Consider the following 15,948-nt stretch of genomic DNA (forward strand, 5'->3'; position numbering starts at 1 on the left):
CCACTTCGCTTGATGAAATTATCAAACCAGCCTCGGCTGGCTTTGAAATTGTCACGTTCAGCGGCACTAGTTGTACTCTGCGCGTTTGCGACCAAATCACTGTGCAACCTTTTCGCCTTTTCGATAACTGTTGCCGCACTAACGCCGTCACCGGCGAGCTCCTTTTCATTTACCCACAACAGCAATAATTTCTCCACGTCTTCCAAAATTTGAGGTCTTTGCTTGGTCAAGAGAGTCACTCCTTTAGCCACGTCAGCTGCCTTTATCGACGCCTTGTTTTTAAGTATTGTACAAACGGTGGACTTGGCCAAACCAAACTGCGTAGCCAGATCACTAATACGTACGCCAGTTTCATGTTCGGCTATTATTTCCTTCTTTTGTTCCACTGTCAAGCGAACGGGCCTCTTGATAATAACGTCACCAGTGGTTTTCAGCTGCTTCGGCTCCGCACTGAGGTCTAAGTCACCTAAATTGTCGGACGCACTCAGCGTCTGTTCGAGAGAAGTCACAGCTAAGCATTGCGCATCCATGCTGTGACTGTTCACCAAGTAGAGCGCAGCGGGTGATCCGACGCAAGGATTGTCTGCGAGTGTTTCATTGTCAACGGGGTTGTTCGTGAACTGAGGTATTGCTACATTTGACTTTGTGATGAAGCCTTTACCCCAAACTGAACAACCGGCAGCTCTCTCTCCCATATGCATTTTCATGTGTTTAATTAACGCATGCTTATGAATGAAGCCTTTAAAACAGGCGGCGCAACGAAGTATTTCCCCCGTGTGCTTTCTCATGTGTTGAGTCAAATGCTTTTCTTGGCGAAATCTTTGACCGCAAACCGAGCATCGAAAGCGTTTAGGTTTGCCACGTTTAAGGTGCAGTTGAGAACTTTGTTTGGTGTTAAAAGTCGGGTCCCTTATTGAGCATTCGGGGTCGGAATCGCTCGTCACTTCCATGTCGTCGCTGTCCGACAGTGGAGCCAAAAGGCTGTCCGGCGGCGGTCCGCCGGGGTGGTCTCCATCAGCACCCGTCGCCGCGTGTTGCGACGCGCCGCTATGACGACGCCACGACCACTCAGGCGGACCGTCGTCATCGTTTTCGCTCTTCACAGACGCCAAAGTCGGTGGGAACTTGCTGACATCAGCCTCTACCACTTCCACTTTAATGTAAGGGGACAGCTGACCCTCATCTTGGGAAAGCTGCGGGTCCTCCTCTTCCTTTTTAATGAGGGGCTGCCGAGGGTTGAGCTCCTCCTCATCACCAATCAGCTGCCGGACGTCTGCAGGACACAAGCATGCTTACTATAACTTGTATCATTCATTGTTTTTTTTTTTTTTTGTGTATATTTGATACTTTTGTGTTAATTGTTGTGTACCCCAATCTGGGTTTTATAAGTTGACTTAAAATATTGGACCAGAGATGTAAATTTGGTGCAAGCATGGCTTTAGATCTTAGATATCAACATACAGTATGTGCACATTTGCCATCAGCATGAGAGGCTACCTCAGTCCGCGTTTGTAAATGTAATGTAATGTCGGCATAAAATCAACAGTATCTGAATAGAAATTGGAATGCTTCCTACCCATTCGGACCTGTTGTTCCTTACCATAGAAGGGCAATACACAGTCAAAATGAGGGAGAAAAATTTACTCGCGGTGTATGTGCAGCACTGATGATGTTGTAAATTGGCAAAAGCTGAAATTGTTTGAGCTTGAGTATTTTTTTTCTCTCTCTTTTCCCTGAATATTTACTTTTACTCAATTATTTGCATGTTTCTCTATTTGAGGCCAAATTTCTAGGCAGTAACTCAAGTATAATCTTTTGCTATCCTGGCCTACCCCAGTTAATCACCACACAAAACCTTTTTGTTTACACTCACAATAGATGCCAGTATAGAACCATGGATTTGCTGATTTTTTTTCAATATGTTGAAATCAGTTGAAAAATCATCCCTTGCTTTTCAATTGATGTAAATTATACATGGATTGAAGTTATTTGCGGGCCAGCCCAAAAATTAAGGAAGGAGAGCAGAAGTGTCATAACAAGAAGGAGGAGCTGTAAAAAGCGCATCCGCCATCTTGATTTGTCGAGCGTCGCGAACCACATAATGAAGCAGAGCTCGCCTTATTCCATGTCGCAAATACAGTAAAAGCAGAAGTGAATTCCACACAGAAATTGCAACAGTTGCGGAGAAATCAACATACTTTTCACATTTTATGCCTTTATTTACATTTTTGACACAGAGGATATGCACAATTTGTACAGGAGGGCTGCCAAGATTAGCCGATTAGTCACAATGACGTTGACGATCACAATAATTTGTTTATGTATTTATTTATTTGGCGCTTTGTCTCCCGCTGGCTGGATGGCATGTCTGTGAGTGACTCACTTGCGCAGTAGTGGTAATTCGGGTCATTTGCGATTGGGTAATGGTTACTGAGGCATTAGTCAGCAAACTCACCATTAGTCAGCAACTATCCTGGTCAAGAAGAGTGAAATATGTTTACAAGTATTTATTTTGATATTTATAGATAGTTTTATAGCATTTATAGATTTACTGCTACTCCGTCTGCATAGTTTTGGGTTCATTTTTTAAATGCACTAAACATTTATAGCAAAAAAATCTAAAGCCACAGCCTCACCTTCAATTTAAGTTGCGCCATCATTTATAAACCTGTCAGGAATTGCTGACTGCTGCATAATCTATTCAAAGTTCAATGTAATATAAACGTAATTGTCTTCATTGTTTAATTTGTACATAGTAGATACATTTAAATAATTTAAGCTATAGACTAATTGAGGTTTTAAAAGAGCAGCTGCTTGTTGGTGTGCTCTGATTAGTCTAATCGCGACTACTGTTGGTGATTAGTCGACTAGCAAAATAATCGTTTGTGGCAGCCCTGTTGTACAATCTGTACTGCGATACGGAAGTGTACAGAACTTAAAAATAAAACAGCACCATACAGGCTTATCGATATATTGAAGACCGATTTTGAATCAGAAATAGCATTGTGGAGCAGTCCTTTGGTCTCCTTGAGTCTATTTTTGAGTCGCTGAGTATGCTGATGCGCCCGCCCTATACTTCTGCTGCAAGATCTTTGTTTTTTCTGAATTTATCAGATTTTGCTAAGCTTCATTCAACTTAGTTTGTAAAATTTCACATGCTGAACATGAATAACATTCCGTTGGGAGTTACTTCTACAAGTACGGTATCATTATCAGTGGATAATTGTGAAGTCTTCAGCTTCTTTTCTGCTATCACTGAGACACGAGGAGTTGGCGGTTTTCGCTTACTTCCCAATGGTGGTGGTAGATTTGGACAACTGACAACGGTAGGGGTGGCACTTGGAAGCAGTCTGGATCCATGTATGTCGTTTGGACACACGTACGCCTTGGACTCAAAATGCTTGGAACAGATCTTTTTTGCTCTTATATTTTGGATTGTGAGGTCAGCTCGGCGTGTGTTTATTATCCATTTCAGGCATCTATGTAAAGACAAAAATGTTCATGAAGTTGAATTGATGGTAATCAGCAGATTTCCTAACAAAATGACTAAATGCATTCATGTCTTCGAATTGCAAAATAAACTAATTGAAATTATAAAAAAAATAAAATACACAATTGAACGCAAAGTTGAACCACAAACTTACCGATCTTTCTCTTTTTCCGGATGAGGAAACCCATGCATCTTGACGTATTTTCCTGTTCGTTCGTCAATCGTCGTAGAGTAACTTGAACAATTGATGACGCAGCAGTAATTTCCATACCACCTTTTGTCATTTGTTGGACGATCCATCATTCATTTCATGTTCGACAAAATCAATCGCCGTGTATCGCAATCAATTGAACCCGGAAGCGATTCTTCTCTCAACAAAACAAAATGGCCACCACGGAACTTGCCGAGGTTCGCCGGAATCACCCGAAGACGGCTATTGACGCTTCTGCTCTTTCCTTCTTCTGTGGGCCGATAGCGGGTGTCTACTGTGGTTCCGGAGTGGCTCATACGTTAATGACGCAAAGCCGAGTAACGTCATGATCTTGCTCGGCAACATGGCGTCCAAAAACAACTTTCGGGTTGCGATTGAAACATCTCACTGTTTGATCCAACGAAGAAATACATCCATGCTACATAACCCTAACAACATTCATATTTTAAATGCATGTTGATGGATTGAAAGTACGTCTGTTAAAAATAAAAAGTGGTGGAACGTGTAGGAAACATTTTACTCTGCACTGATAGGGAAACCCCGCATGCTTTGCATTTTGCCTCCAATTGTTTTGCTGTTATTTTGGTATCGAAACGATTCCCTTTATTCAATCACGAAAAAGATAAAATTTAATTAGTAAACAGACCTTCGGTGTTCAACATTTTGGGATTCTCGCCAACAGCTTCCAGTCGTTTTGGCTGGCGCTCGTTTCCTTCGTACGCCGCCATTGTAATGTTAAGCAGTAATAAAACGTTATTCGTCGCACTCGTTGCTAGTATGTCAACTTTTTTTCATTTCCCTCCCAATCGATTAAACCTCTTCGCATCGTTTTTGTCTGATCTCGATGCCGCGCTAAGGACCACCCTTTTCTTCTTCGATTGTGTTTTTACGACAGGTACCGCCCCACTGCCATCTCGCGGCAATATTAAAGACGACAACAAAATAACCATTTTCCCCTGGCTGCTTAAAAAATACACATTTGTGTGACTGAGCACAGTAGATTGAAAAATTAACAACGAAGAGGCAATTAAAGCACCTTTCAAGTTAAAATTCACCAAAATAACGACTTGTGGGAAAACTACTGCTCCACAAACACGTTCTCCTCCTTGCCATTTGACATATTTTTACTTTTGAGTATTTCATCCACACACACTTATATTGCTTTATTTGCATTGTGCAGCGTTATTATTATTATTTAGCTGTTATACCAACAGTCATACACACAGTGCAGTGTGTTAAATGACACACACACACACACACACACTTTGCACGAGACCTTTCCTCTCCAGAAACCTCTGATCATTTATGGGTTGCATCTTTTTAAGAGCTTTAACAACAGTCACTCCCAAGCTCAATCGGTGTTGAACACCTTTGGGCTCCTTTCTGCCCAGTTAGAAGATATACAGGCATGCCACTGCAAGGTTGAAAGCTACCTGTGGTATCCATAACTTACTGCGGATAACAACCCAGGCATCTGCAGTGAGGGAAAATAAATTAAACCACTGCCATGTGAGGGAAGACTTGCTGCAAGCAACTAAACCAGCAGCTATCAGGCTTAGACAACAAACAAATGTCTTCTTGGCTGAGGTCAAGACGCCGTGTAATGCACAAGCACACCAAAGAATGGCTCCAAACGAGCATCGAATTATACCTGGTTGTGCATGCAACATAATATATCATATTGGACAGTGTCTGCTTTGACTTTTTATCCACAATATATTTTATTTTAATTATTAATGTGATGAAATAAAGCATCACTTTTGGCAGAGCTGCAGCGCAATGTGTACGGTCCACATTTAGCGGCCAACCATACACTCCACAATAATCATGAAATGAACTAGTCATTGTCCCCAACTTTGGAAATTACTTCAATCACGACAAAGTAAAGCACATAATGAGCTTTAGATTTATTTTGGTCTGGCCAGGGCAGAAATGTTCTCACTTAGAAAACTATTTCTTTGAACAAAAGAAATCTACAAACTATTAAGAAGATACGATGAACACTCCTGTGCTAGACTACATGAATTTGTTGACGTATGTATTAACAGGATGTTTGTCCAAAAAGTATATAAAGTGGATTTATTGTACAAATGAATCCTTTTCAACAAAAGAACAATAGAAAAATGAACAAAAGTACAAAACCTGGTTCCTTACCACCAAGACATCTATTCCAATTTGTCCAAATTTAGTGTTTTCGTGCTGGCTTCGTAATTTTTTTTTTATTTGAACTTTGACCAATTGCTTCTTCGGAGACGGCAATTGTCGCAAGTAAGGGCTCATGCTTAGAAGGAACAGCTCATCCTCCAATGGTTGGGGGTTTAGAGCAGAGTCACATTGTCTCATCAAGTAGTTCAGGAGGTGCTCCTCGATCTCCTCGACCGTCTCAAGATCACCTTCCTCTTTAAAGTGTGGAATCTGAGGATTATTGTCTTCTTGTTTTATGTGGAGGGGATTTGGATTTTCTTCCTCATTAATTAACAAAGGCTGTGGATCTTCATCTTTAACGCGAGTGAGCGGTTGATCCTCCTCTTCCTCTTTCACATGTGGAAGCTGTGGAGCCTCATATTCCTCTTTAACATGTGTCAGATGTGCATGTGCATTTTCCTCTTCAACATGGAGAAGCTGAGGCTCTTTCTTTTTCTTTCATGTGCAGGGGCTGGGGTTCTTCCTCTTCCTGTTTTATGTGCGGTAGCAGCTGAAGGGAAAGCTCTTCATGACGACCAATCAGCCGCTGGACATCTGCAGAAGAAAAATAAGTCAAGTACAGCAAAACCTCTCCATTGTGGGTTTCCAACCAAGTACTTTAATGTTTTTATTTATTTATTTATTTTGGTTGGGGAGAATAAGTTTGGGCTTACCAGTGTCATACTTAACAGTTAAACTTCTAATATTTTTGCACTTAAATTTGTTTTGGACAAAGACTACAACTCATGGCTTTGTTAGTTTTATTTTGTTAATTTATTACAAATGAATCCTAAATCAGAGGTAGTTGTTCATGTTCTATTTTGAACTTCTATTCTGTATTGTGGATTGAATGTTCTGCCTTCTGTCAGAAAAAAAAAGTATTTTTTTTTTAAAAACTGATCTGTCATTGGTTTAAGAGAAATGTTAGGGATCAAAAGGTACTAGTGGTATCAGTTCCTTGGCATCAGTATTGGTGAGTTCTTAAGAGATGAGTACCGGTATACTGTAGTGACAATGATGGTAAAATTAAAATGGTAATGCCGATAACAGCATATTTTTGGTTGCAAAACAAAATGAAAAGTTAGTGAAGATAGACAAATGAGGGTGAAGCGAGGCGGGAACTATGCATGGTACATGACTCGCGGAAAAATAATAGATTCCCAGCAGCCATCACACTAAAATCACTTATTCACAGCCAAGCAGCCGCAATCACGGTAAATTAGCCATTCACGCCATGCCAAGAATATATCGCTCCGTCGTGACAAAATAGCCGCTGCCTTTATCATTAAATTTCGAACATAGTAAAAGTAGGATAGTGGACATACCTTTGGTGTAAAACACGATGGGACCATCGCCAATAGTTTCCAACAGTTTTCGCTCACAATTGTTCTCCTCGTACGTCATTGTTATGTATGTAATTAGTCGCGCCCGTGCCACTTATTTAAACTTTTATACGTTTTCTTTAGTTGACTTCACGTGGTCGCCGTATCGTCGTTTTTTTTCGCGTGTGTTGTTGAAAGCGAACGACCGCCCCTTTGTTCTTCTTCAATGGTGGTTTATGACAGATATTGCCCTCTGCTGCCATCTAGCGACATTATTAAAGACGCCATTTAAAAAAAAAAATAGTACAGTATGATTGATTACGTTTTGTGGTTTTACTAAAGGTCAAAGCTGCAGTCCTTGTTGGCCTCCTCCTTTTTTGTCCAATCTCGTTGATACTGTAGTGGCCGCCGGCAGACGCAAAACTTCTCCCACCTTTTAACATGCTGAGAAGTCGCATCTTTCCTCAATAGTCAGCCTCTTTCTTGGTTTCTTGGGTTTGCTACATCCTGCTAGAGACTTAACTCGTAAATATATATTTTTTAACTTGAAGAAATTTATTTCTGTACTTAATAACTGTCCATTTTCTTGACAAATATCCCTTATTTTATTCATTATATTATACATTTATTCTCATTAAGACTCTGAACTGTAGAATGATATGTTATATTATTTTCTCTTCATTTTTTTTTCTTAGTGCTCAATAACACATCCGCAAGATGGCGGATGTGTCTTGACGGACAAAAATTATCTGTCAAACCACCACAGAAGAAGAAAACGCGGAAATCGCTGAGTTGAGAAATACAAGCAAGAGGGTGATGTGTTGAAATCCCCACAAAAGATAACATTAAAATGTAAAAAATGAACTTTTTCGTGTAAGAGAAGAGAGCGGGCGACAACGGCAAAGACGGGACGCAGTTTTTTCCACTCAAATTGTACAAGGTGTGTTCATTGGTTACTCGGAAAAAGGGGAGGATGAGAGTGCTGCAGTGGATTAAAATCGTAGCGTAGTCGTGATACTAAATGTAGAAAACATTACTCATAACAGTTGCTCTTCAAGCTTGGTGTGTAAAAAAATATAAATGAAAAAGAATGGAGAAGCTGAGGCACTCTGTTAGTACACTGGTTCCAACCTTTACTGATTACCCAGAATGCTCTTCTTGTGACTATCTTGACGAAACAAGATAACAGATAGGTTAAAGTCGAGTTATATTGAGTTTAACATTATTACACCTGTGTAGATGTGCATCTACACATCTATAACTAAATTCAAAATGGTTAAAATATAAAAATAAAGAATTAAAAATGTTAACAATGTTAACAGTAGGGAAAGTCCGGCTACCAGCGTCATTTGCGATTATTCGGAGAGCAGAAGAACGTCTGCTATGCCTTCATTGTGTGTAATCGTGGGCTGTAAAAGTCATGTCTCCCGAAAGTTGTTACAAATCAAGGATTAGAAGCCCAGAAGAAGTAGTAAAACTAGTACCCCCTCGTATTTAATATTTTCATCTCGTTAGTTAGACTACTCTACAAGAAAAAGAAAACACTGCATGGTTTTGTTGTGACCAGCATGCTGCCGTTGTCCTGCTAGTAGCTGGTGAGATCAGCACAAAAACACAACAAAACCATGTTGCATTTTGCTGATTTTATTTTACACGGGGCAGCAGAAAAGGTTAAGAACCCCTGTTCTAAACTTCGCCATTCATCCTGGCCGAGACTTCTCTATCACACGACACACCTGACAATTTTTGTAATTTTCACATCCTAACGTGCCAAAATGTCTTAAAAACAATCTTTCAAAAGTCTTCCGATGTTAAGTTGGTTGGGACTCATGAGAGTAGATACGCGTCATTCATGTATTTCAGCAATTTGGTGCAACAAAGTACATTGGGAGGTTGGTCTTAAATTCGATTTGAAATGGAATTTGAAAAAAGTCTCAAATTGAACTACTTCCCTTAAGCTGCAGGAACACTGTAATAAGTTGGACTTGTGGTTTAGGTGACTGGCAGAGTCCTTTTTGTGTCTTCATTGTGTGTCGCTTGTGGTCTGCAGACATGCAGCAGATGATTGTCCGCCGAGAAGAACGCACGCTCCCTCATGTTAAAGAGGAAGAGGAGGATCCACCGCCCTTCCACATCAAAGAGGAGGAGGAGGAGGCTGATGTCACCAAGTTGTCTAATATGAGTAAGTAAGAAAATGTACCTCTGTATTTGAAAATTTAAAATTAAGTAGAAATAGCCATGCATAATGCAGAGGGAACAAAACGGATTATCTAATCTAGATCTGATGATTGATAGAAGTCTGTGTGGCTGGCAGGCACTGGCACATGTCAGCTTGTGTATGAATGAAAAGCATTTTTTCCATTGAATTTTTAATTTTCAAACAAAATATAGATTAATTGATGAATTGATTGACTATGTTGAGTTTAAATACATAAATATGAACATTCTTCTTCTCATTCTTTTAAATTATTTTTAGTACGTCACAGTGTGCCATCTCTGGTGAGCTATTTTTAGAACTGACTTGTGAGCTACTCATATTGTCCTTGGAGGCTGACTGGTACCCAATGGCACTATATATATATATTTTTTTAAGAACAATGCACATTAATAAACAAAGTCAAAAAGCATCCAGGCTGGAGTTAGCACAGTGGCTAAATCTCTCTCTCTCTGTGTGTGTGTTGCGTGTCTGTAAAGTGCTAATGGGAACTTTCACCGGTTCTTTTATCTTGAATAATCGCTATACTAATAATAACAACCAGAAGACTGTCATTAGCTTCAAAGAGGTGGCTCGTTTGGTTTTCGATGGTCTCTGCAAACAGCCAATCACATTGCACATGCCCTGCTTATAAGTCCCCTCAAAAATGGAAAGAAAAGCTCATTAGCATTAAAAGCATGGTACCATTGCATTTAGTGGAATTGCAATATAATTAACTTGTGTGAGCAAACTGTTGCTTGCATCTAGCAGACATCCAGCCGGAAGAACTTCACTATCAGCCCAAGGTGGAGAGCTCCAGTTTGGAGCAGGAGCATCCGCGGCCCTCCCACATAAAACAGGAAGAAGAGCAGCCGCAGCCAGCCCGCATGAAGGAGGAAGAGGAGGAGTTGCCACTGAACGTCGTCGTGAAGAGTGAAGACGATGAAGACGAACCACCCGAGTGGTCACAGCTACATCATCAAAGTCCAAGTGGAGACAACTGTGCAACCCCACCGCCAGACAACCTCTTAGCCCCGTTGTCAGACAGTGACGACACAGAGGAACCTTTGAGGACTGACGCAGACTGTGAAGGTGACGACAAAGAGTGGGAATGCTCTGAAAAGAAGACAACCCTTGGCAGGAAGAAAACGTCACAGGCGCACAAAAAACGTGTTATCTGCTCAGCTTGCGGTAAGAATGTAGTTAAAGAGAAAATTATTAGACACATGAGAACACACACAGGAGAAAAACCCTTCAGTTGCTCAGTTTGCAATAAAACATTCTCCTCAAGGGATTATGTGATCACGCACATGAGAACACACACAGGGGAAAAACCTTTTGGTTGTGCGTTCTGTAATAAAACATTCTCGCACAAGTCGCACGTGATAACACACGTGAGAATACACACAGGAGAAAAACCCTACAGTTGCTCAGTGTGCGGCAAAACATTCTCGTCAAAAGATTATGTGAACTCGCACATGAGGACGCACACTGGAGAGAAACCCTTCAGTTGCTCACTGTGCGATCGAACATTCTCTCAAAAGCCACATCTGGTAACGCACATGAGAACACACACAGGAGAAAAACCCTTTAGTTGTACCGTTTGTGGTAAAAGCTATGCTCATAAGAACAGTTTGACTTCACACATGTGGGGGCACTGCTAAGTGAAGTAAATGCTCCATTCGGTTTTCGTTCACTGGTAATGATTTATTCATGTTTGTGTTGTGTTGAGGCTTCACCGAGAGAGTGATGAGCTGTTTTATGCACGTTTTGTTCTTTTCTATTAAGGCACTTAGGATTCTAGCTTCTTTGTAGCAATTTTTCTTACTCTGCTGTCTAATCTTGAGTCGTCGCCAATACCCCTGCAAAATGGCGGCTGGTCAGAGATGCTTTGCCAATGGCATGAACTAATATTGGCCTTCTGCTGATGTTTTACATAAGTGTTTATTCCTACCAATGTATGTATTACACAGTTATATACTATCAAACACTGTCTGTAATAACCAGATCCTGAAAGGTACATGATGTGTGTTTTTTTAAATAAAGGGTACTAACGTTCACTGTACATTGTCCATAAATCCTGTTAATGTTCTGTGATTTATATAAATTTAGCTACTACTACTAATAATAATAATGGCAATTACTCCAATAAATAAAAAAAGTCAGCCTAGATTGGGGAAATAATAATAATGTATCGGATTTATGCTGACGGCCACTTCGGCCACCACCAAACATTCGCACCTTCCATACATGTTAGTGCTAGTAGCACTGGAGGCAATGTGGGCGAAGTGCCTTGCCCAAGGACACAACACATGACTTGAGGAGAGCGATGATCGAACTTCTGGTTACTGAACAACCGTCTCTACACCTTGAGCCACAAATTGTTGAATGTTGTGGAGAACACTACAAAAAAATTCCATTATTACTACTAATAAATGCTGCCATTACAGAATGTACTATATTTAATCTGGGTAGAAATATTGATATTATACAATCTAATGATCTTGTGAAGCCATATTTTGTGCCGGAGAATGAGAATGTGCCAAGTATGACGTGTAGTGATGTTAAAAAAAAAAGAAAAAGAAGGAAAGAAAAAGTGCGCGTTCACGTTAATGAAACATGATCAGTCCACGTTCACTGTAAGAGCAGCAGAGGAACGAGAAAAACCTCGTGTATCATGTAACTCGCATATATGGCTGCATTTTGTAATAAATACAAATGGAACGTGTATGTACAGTTTGAGACTACGCGTAAAGACTTTGAGAGCGCTTGCCCTTTCTCTAAACATTTGCACGTTCAGGTTTGTCACCGAAGGCGTGCCGTAGATATCCAAGATAACAGTCTGTGTTGTACGCATGCGTAGCATGACTTTTGATCACGTTTTGAAATGTTGTTGTTTTTTTTTTTTTAAAGAGATGGCCTTAACTGTTTTGTTCATTTATTTCGCTCAATTCCCAAGTAACATTTTCAGTGTAATTTATAGTGTTAGGAAAACGCTTAAACGGTCGTTGACCAAGAACAGGCTTGGCGAACAATTGTGACGTTATCAGTCACGCGACAGTAGTCAGTGGTGCTTCTGTATCATTTCTTAACCATTTCATTTGTAAAACCTCGGGAAATGTGGAAAGAGGTGCACGACGACGACGAGGGGGAGGAGGAGGAAGATGAAGAAGATGAAGAAGATGAAGAAGAACTTTGTCGAGCGGGAGAGGAGAACGAAGCAAAACGACGACATCCAGTAGCTGTTGCCAAAACTCGAATTGTGCTTCATATCGAAGGTAACATGTCCACTAGCCTTAGGTTCTGTTGTACACTCGTTTCAAGAGTCTAATGTTGCGGTTTCTTATTACATCAGCAGAAATGTGAATGTGTAGAAAAAAATGAATGTTTCACCACTGCAGTGGACAATTAAAAAAAAAGAGAGATTGTACAGTGCAAACGCACAAAATGCAGTTCACTACACTATAAGCTGTTGCCACACGTCTTATTTACAGTTAATTTGGAACACAACTTCTTTTTGATCTGTTCTTTTTACATTAAATAACACTGAAAATAGCTGCAAGTCAGCCAATAGACAGCACAATTGCATCTTTTGTCTTGACACTCATTACCCGAGGCAGCTGTTATGTTCATGGTTTGGTATTGGTGTGACAGCAGCTGCAGTCTTATTGCATTCCATATACTTCCTCTACACAGTTTGGCCTCTTTCTTGCAAGGAATAAAATGACGTTGTGTTTTATTAATTTGAAAATATTGCCACTACGAGGGATTTCAATTTTGCTACGGAAAAAGAGATATATTACAAAATAATGTATTTTAGGGATTCAAGTAATAGCACTTTTTTTTTTTTTTTACATTTGAGTAATTGCTGACATCAAGCACCAGTACTTGATGAAAATATTATTTTATGCAAATATTGTCCAAAACAATATTTTATTGAGCATAAATTATGAAAACGTAAATTGTTCAAAACATAAACTTTATATATACATCTATATAACATTTCTTATACACAGAATAATTTTATGGATTTCCACCCCCCACCACCCAATATTTGTTTATTACTTGAGGTTTTTTTTTACATTATAATATTGTTTATTTGCATCTAATATTTTTCCCATTCTGTGCTATTAAAAAATAAATAAATAATAAATAATGTTTTTTTATTTTATTTTCATTTTTCAAATTTTAGTGTATTAAAATATTATATATATTTCTGATCTGTCCTTTTTCCTCCTAATATTTTTGTTACAATAATAGCAAATTTTGATTAATTTTTTTTGTGTTTCTTTTTCTAAAATTGAATTATTTTCATTACATTTTTTGTCTACTTTTTCACAATGTGGTCTTTTATTTATTTTTTTAGTCGCTTGTATCCTCCAGATGCCCAGCAGCGGATTGCTTGTCAAGTCAAAGAGGAAGCTGAGGCTCCACAGCCCCCTCATCGTAACAATGACGAGAAGGATGCACAGCCCGCCAATGTCAAAGAAGAAGAAGATGATGAGTTCCCGCTGACTGTCGTGGTGGTGAAAGGTGAAGACGACCAAGATGAACCACCCGAGTCGTCGCAACTTCATCGCCGCAGTCCGGGCAGAGAAGATACTAGCGATACAGATGACGACAAACTCTCCGAAAAGGGGACGGGCAAAGGAGGTTTCAGCTGCTCCGTTTGTGGCAAGAGCTACGCGTACAAGTGCAGCTTGACGCGACACACGCAGACTCACACGGGGGAAAAACCCTTTGCCTGCTCTGTTTGCAGTGCCAAATTTGTCCGAAAGGTGGCGCTGATTGCGCATGCTGCCACGCACACCGGGAAGAAATTGTTCGCATGCTCAGTGTGTGGTAAGAGCTACTCTTACCAGAGCAGTCTGAACGCGCACATGCAAACACACAATGCGGAGAAGCCCTTCAGTTGCTCCGTGTGCGGCGAAGGTTTCATTCAGAAAGTAGCTTTGATTGCGCACATGACGACGCACACGGGAGAGAAGTCGTTCTCGTGCTCGGTGTGCGGGAAAACTTTTTCTTATAAGAGCAACTTAAATATACACATGCGCACACACAAAGAGGAAAAGTCCTTCAGCTGTTCGGTTTGCGACAAAAGATTCTACCTGAAATCCATTATGGTGTTACACATGAGAACGCACAGCGGAGAAAAACCTTTTAGCTGCTCCATTTGTGGTCAGAGGTTCACGCGGAAGGTAAATATGATTAAACACAAGAGATCACACACGGGACTAAATGACACTTCAGATGTTTTAAATTAAAACTAAAAGTTCTATTTCAAATCAAATGTGGTGTTGTACAGTAAGGTACAACAGTATGTGTGTGTATGTTCAATGTCTATTAAAGTTCACATACATGTAAATATGCTCACAAGTTTATTGTTTATCACATATGTGCTGCTTTTTTTCTGTTGTCTTTTTTGTATTACAAATCTGAATGTTTTGTATTTTGATTATGGCTTTGTTAGAATAACTGCAACGTTTGTTTTTGCATCATATATTTACAAATCTACTTTTATAAGTAAATTGCATCTATTTGTTGTTTACACTCTTGGCAAATTAGCTGTTCTTATCGCCTCTGTCCACGTTTTCAATACCGGAGAAAGATGGCGGCCGTGGGTATGAGTGACTGTTTTTATTTCTACATGTACGGTAATAAGTCACGCATTTTCGTTGCTCTTTTTTTGCAATATACACAACAACTGCTCTTTCCCCATTTTCTCTATTGAGACAGTAGTCGTTATACCGCAACAAGGTGGCGCCGGTTCGACGCCGCTGATGCTATGCTGCGTAAAATTACCCCCGAAGAAGAAAAAGGCGGAAGTATACGTCTTATCGAGACGGAACAAAAATAAGCGAAGCCGAATCGAGTGAAAGCGTCAAAAATGTTGAAAGATTTGGTAAGGCAACGGCTAATTGCGGCCGCTGACGAAATATTCGTTCTGTTTGAGAAAACAATAGCGTCGTACGAGGAGGAACTTTGTCGAAAAAGAGAAGAGAACGAGCGACAACGACGAGAACTGGAGGCTGTTCGCAAGACACACATTGGGCTACCCAACGAAGGTATTTACATATTTTAACGCAACTGTTTAGCTTTGGCGGATGATTTGTTTTTGTTATTTTTAAATTGTGTCTACAGAAACGCGCGTCGGTAAGCTAGGTCATTTTCCCATTGAAATTAATTTAAATGGCATTAAAACGTTCCAGCTCCCATAAGACACAGTATATATATATAATGCATTCAATAGTATTATACTTCAAAAACTGAATAAATTAATTGTAAATTATTAAATAAATAAGTTGTAAAGTATTAAAACAGTTTGTGTGTCATGATTTCATCGTGCTACTCCTGCTGTGCTCGCCTTGGAGTAGCAGTAGTATGAATTGAAATTACAGCTGGGTTACACGTTGACAAAATATCACATGAAGCCAAAACATCTCACTGCATTGTCATTGTGTTGTTTGCGTCTTGTAGATGTCCAGCAGCTGATTGCTGGTCAAGAACAACTTCGGGGAGGAAGCTCCAGTTTGCAACAGGAGGGTCC

General features: G+C 40.0%; 2 protein-coding genes and 1 long non-coding RNA gene across 4 annotated transcripts; 2 read left to right on the top strand and 1 right to left on the bottom strand.

Moving 5' to 3' along the window:
- Positions 1-5,589: 5,589 nt before the first annotated feature.
- LOC144048611 (uncharacterized) lies at positions 5,590-7,689 on the bottom strand. Its single transcript, XR_013293373.1, has 2 exons — positions 7,211-7,689; positions 5,590-6,440 (listed from the first exon to the last, which is right to left on the bottom strand). It is a non-coding gene; the product is annotated as an uncharacterized LOC144048611 (long non-coding RNA).
- A 275-nt stretch (positions 7,690-7,964) lies between these two features.
- Positions 7,965-11,466, top strand: LOC144048577 (uncharacterized). 2 transcript variants are annotated; one of them, XM_077560706.1, is made up of 3 exons: positions 7,965-8,147; positions 9,258-9,389; positions 10,170-11,466. In XM_077560706.1, exons 2-3 carry the CDS (start codon positions 9,260-9,262, stop codon positions 11,063-11,065), a joined length of 1,026 nt encoding a protein of 341 aa, XP_077416832.1. In that variant the 5' UTR covers positions 7,965-8,147; positions 9,258-9,259; the 3' UTR covers positions 11,066-11,466. The 2 variants fall into 2 exon arrangements, with proteins under 2 accessions (XP_077416832.1, XP_077416833.1); XM_077560707.1 differs by having other exon boundaries at positions 10,173-11,466.
- Positions 11,467-12,289: 823 nt separating this feature from the next.
- Positions 12,290-14,949, top strand: LOC144048575 (uncharacterized). The gene is made up of 2 exons (XM_077560704.1): positions 12,290-12,679; positions 13,785-14,949. The coding sequence occupies exons 1-2, from the start codon at positions 12,520-12,522 to the stop codon at positions 14,663-14,665; spliced, it is 1,041 nt and encodes a 346-aa protein (XP_077416830.1). The 5' UTR covers positions 12,290-12,519; the 3' UTR covers positions 14,666-14,949.
- Positions 14,950-15,948: the final 999 nt, after the last annotated feature.

Source organism: Vanacampus margaritifer, chromosome 3, assembly GCF_051991255.1.
Source record: "Vanacampus margaritifer isolate UIUO_Vmar chromosome 3, RoL_Vmar_1.0, whole genome shotgun sequence".
In the NCBI taxonomy this organism is placed as follows: Eukaryota; Metazoa; Chordata; class Actinopteri; order Syngnathiformes; family Syngnathidae; genus Vanacampus; species Vanacampus margaritifer.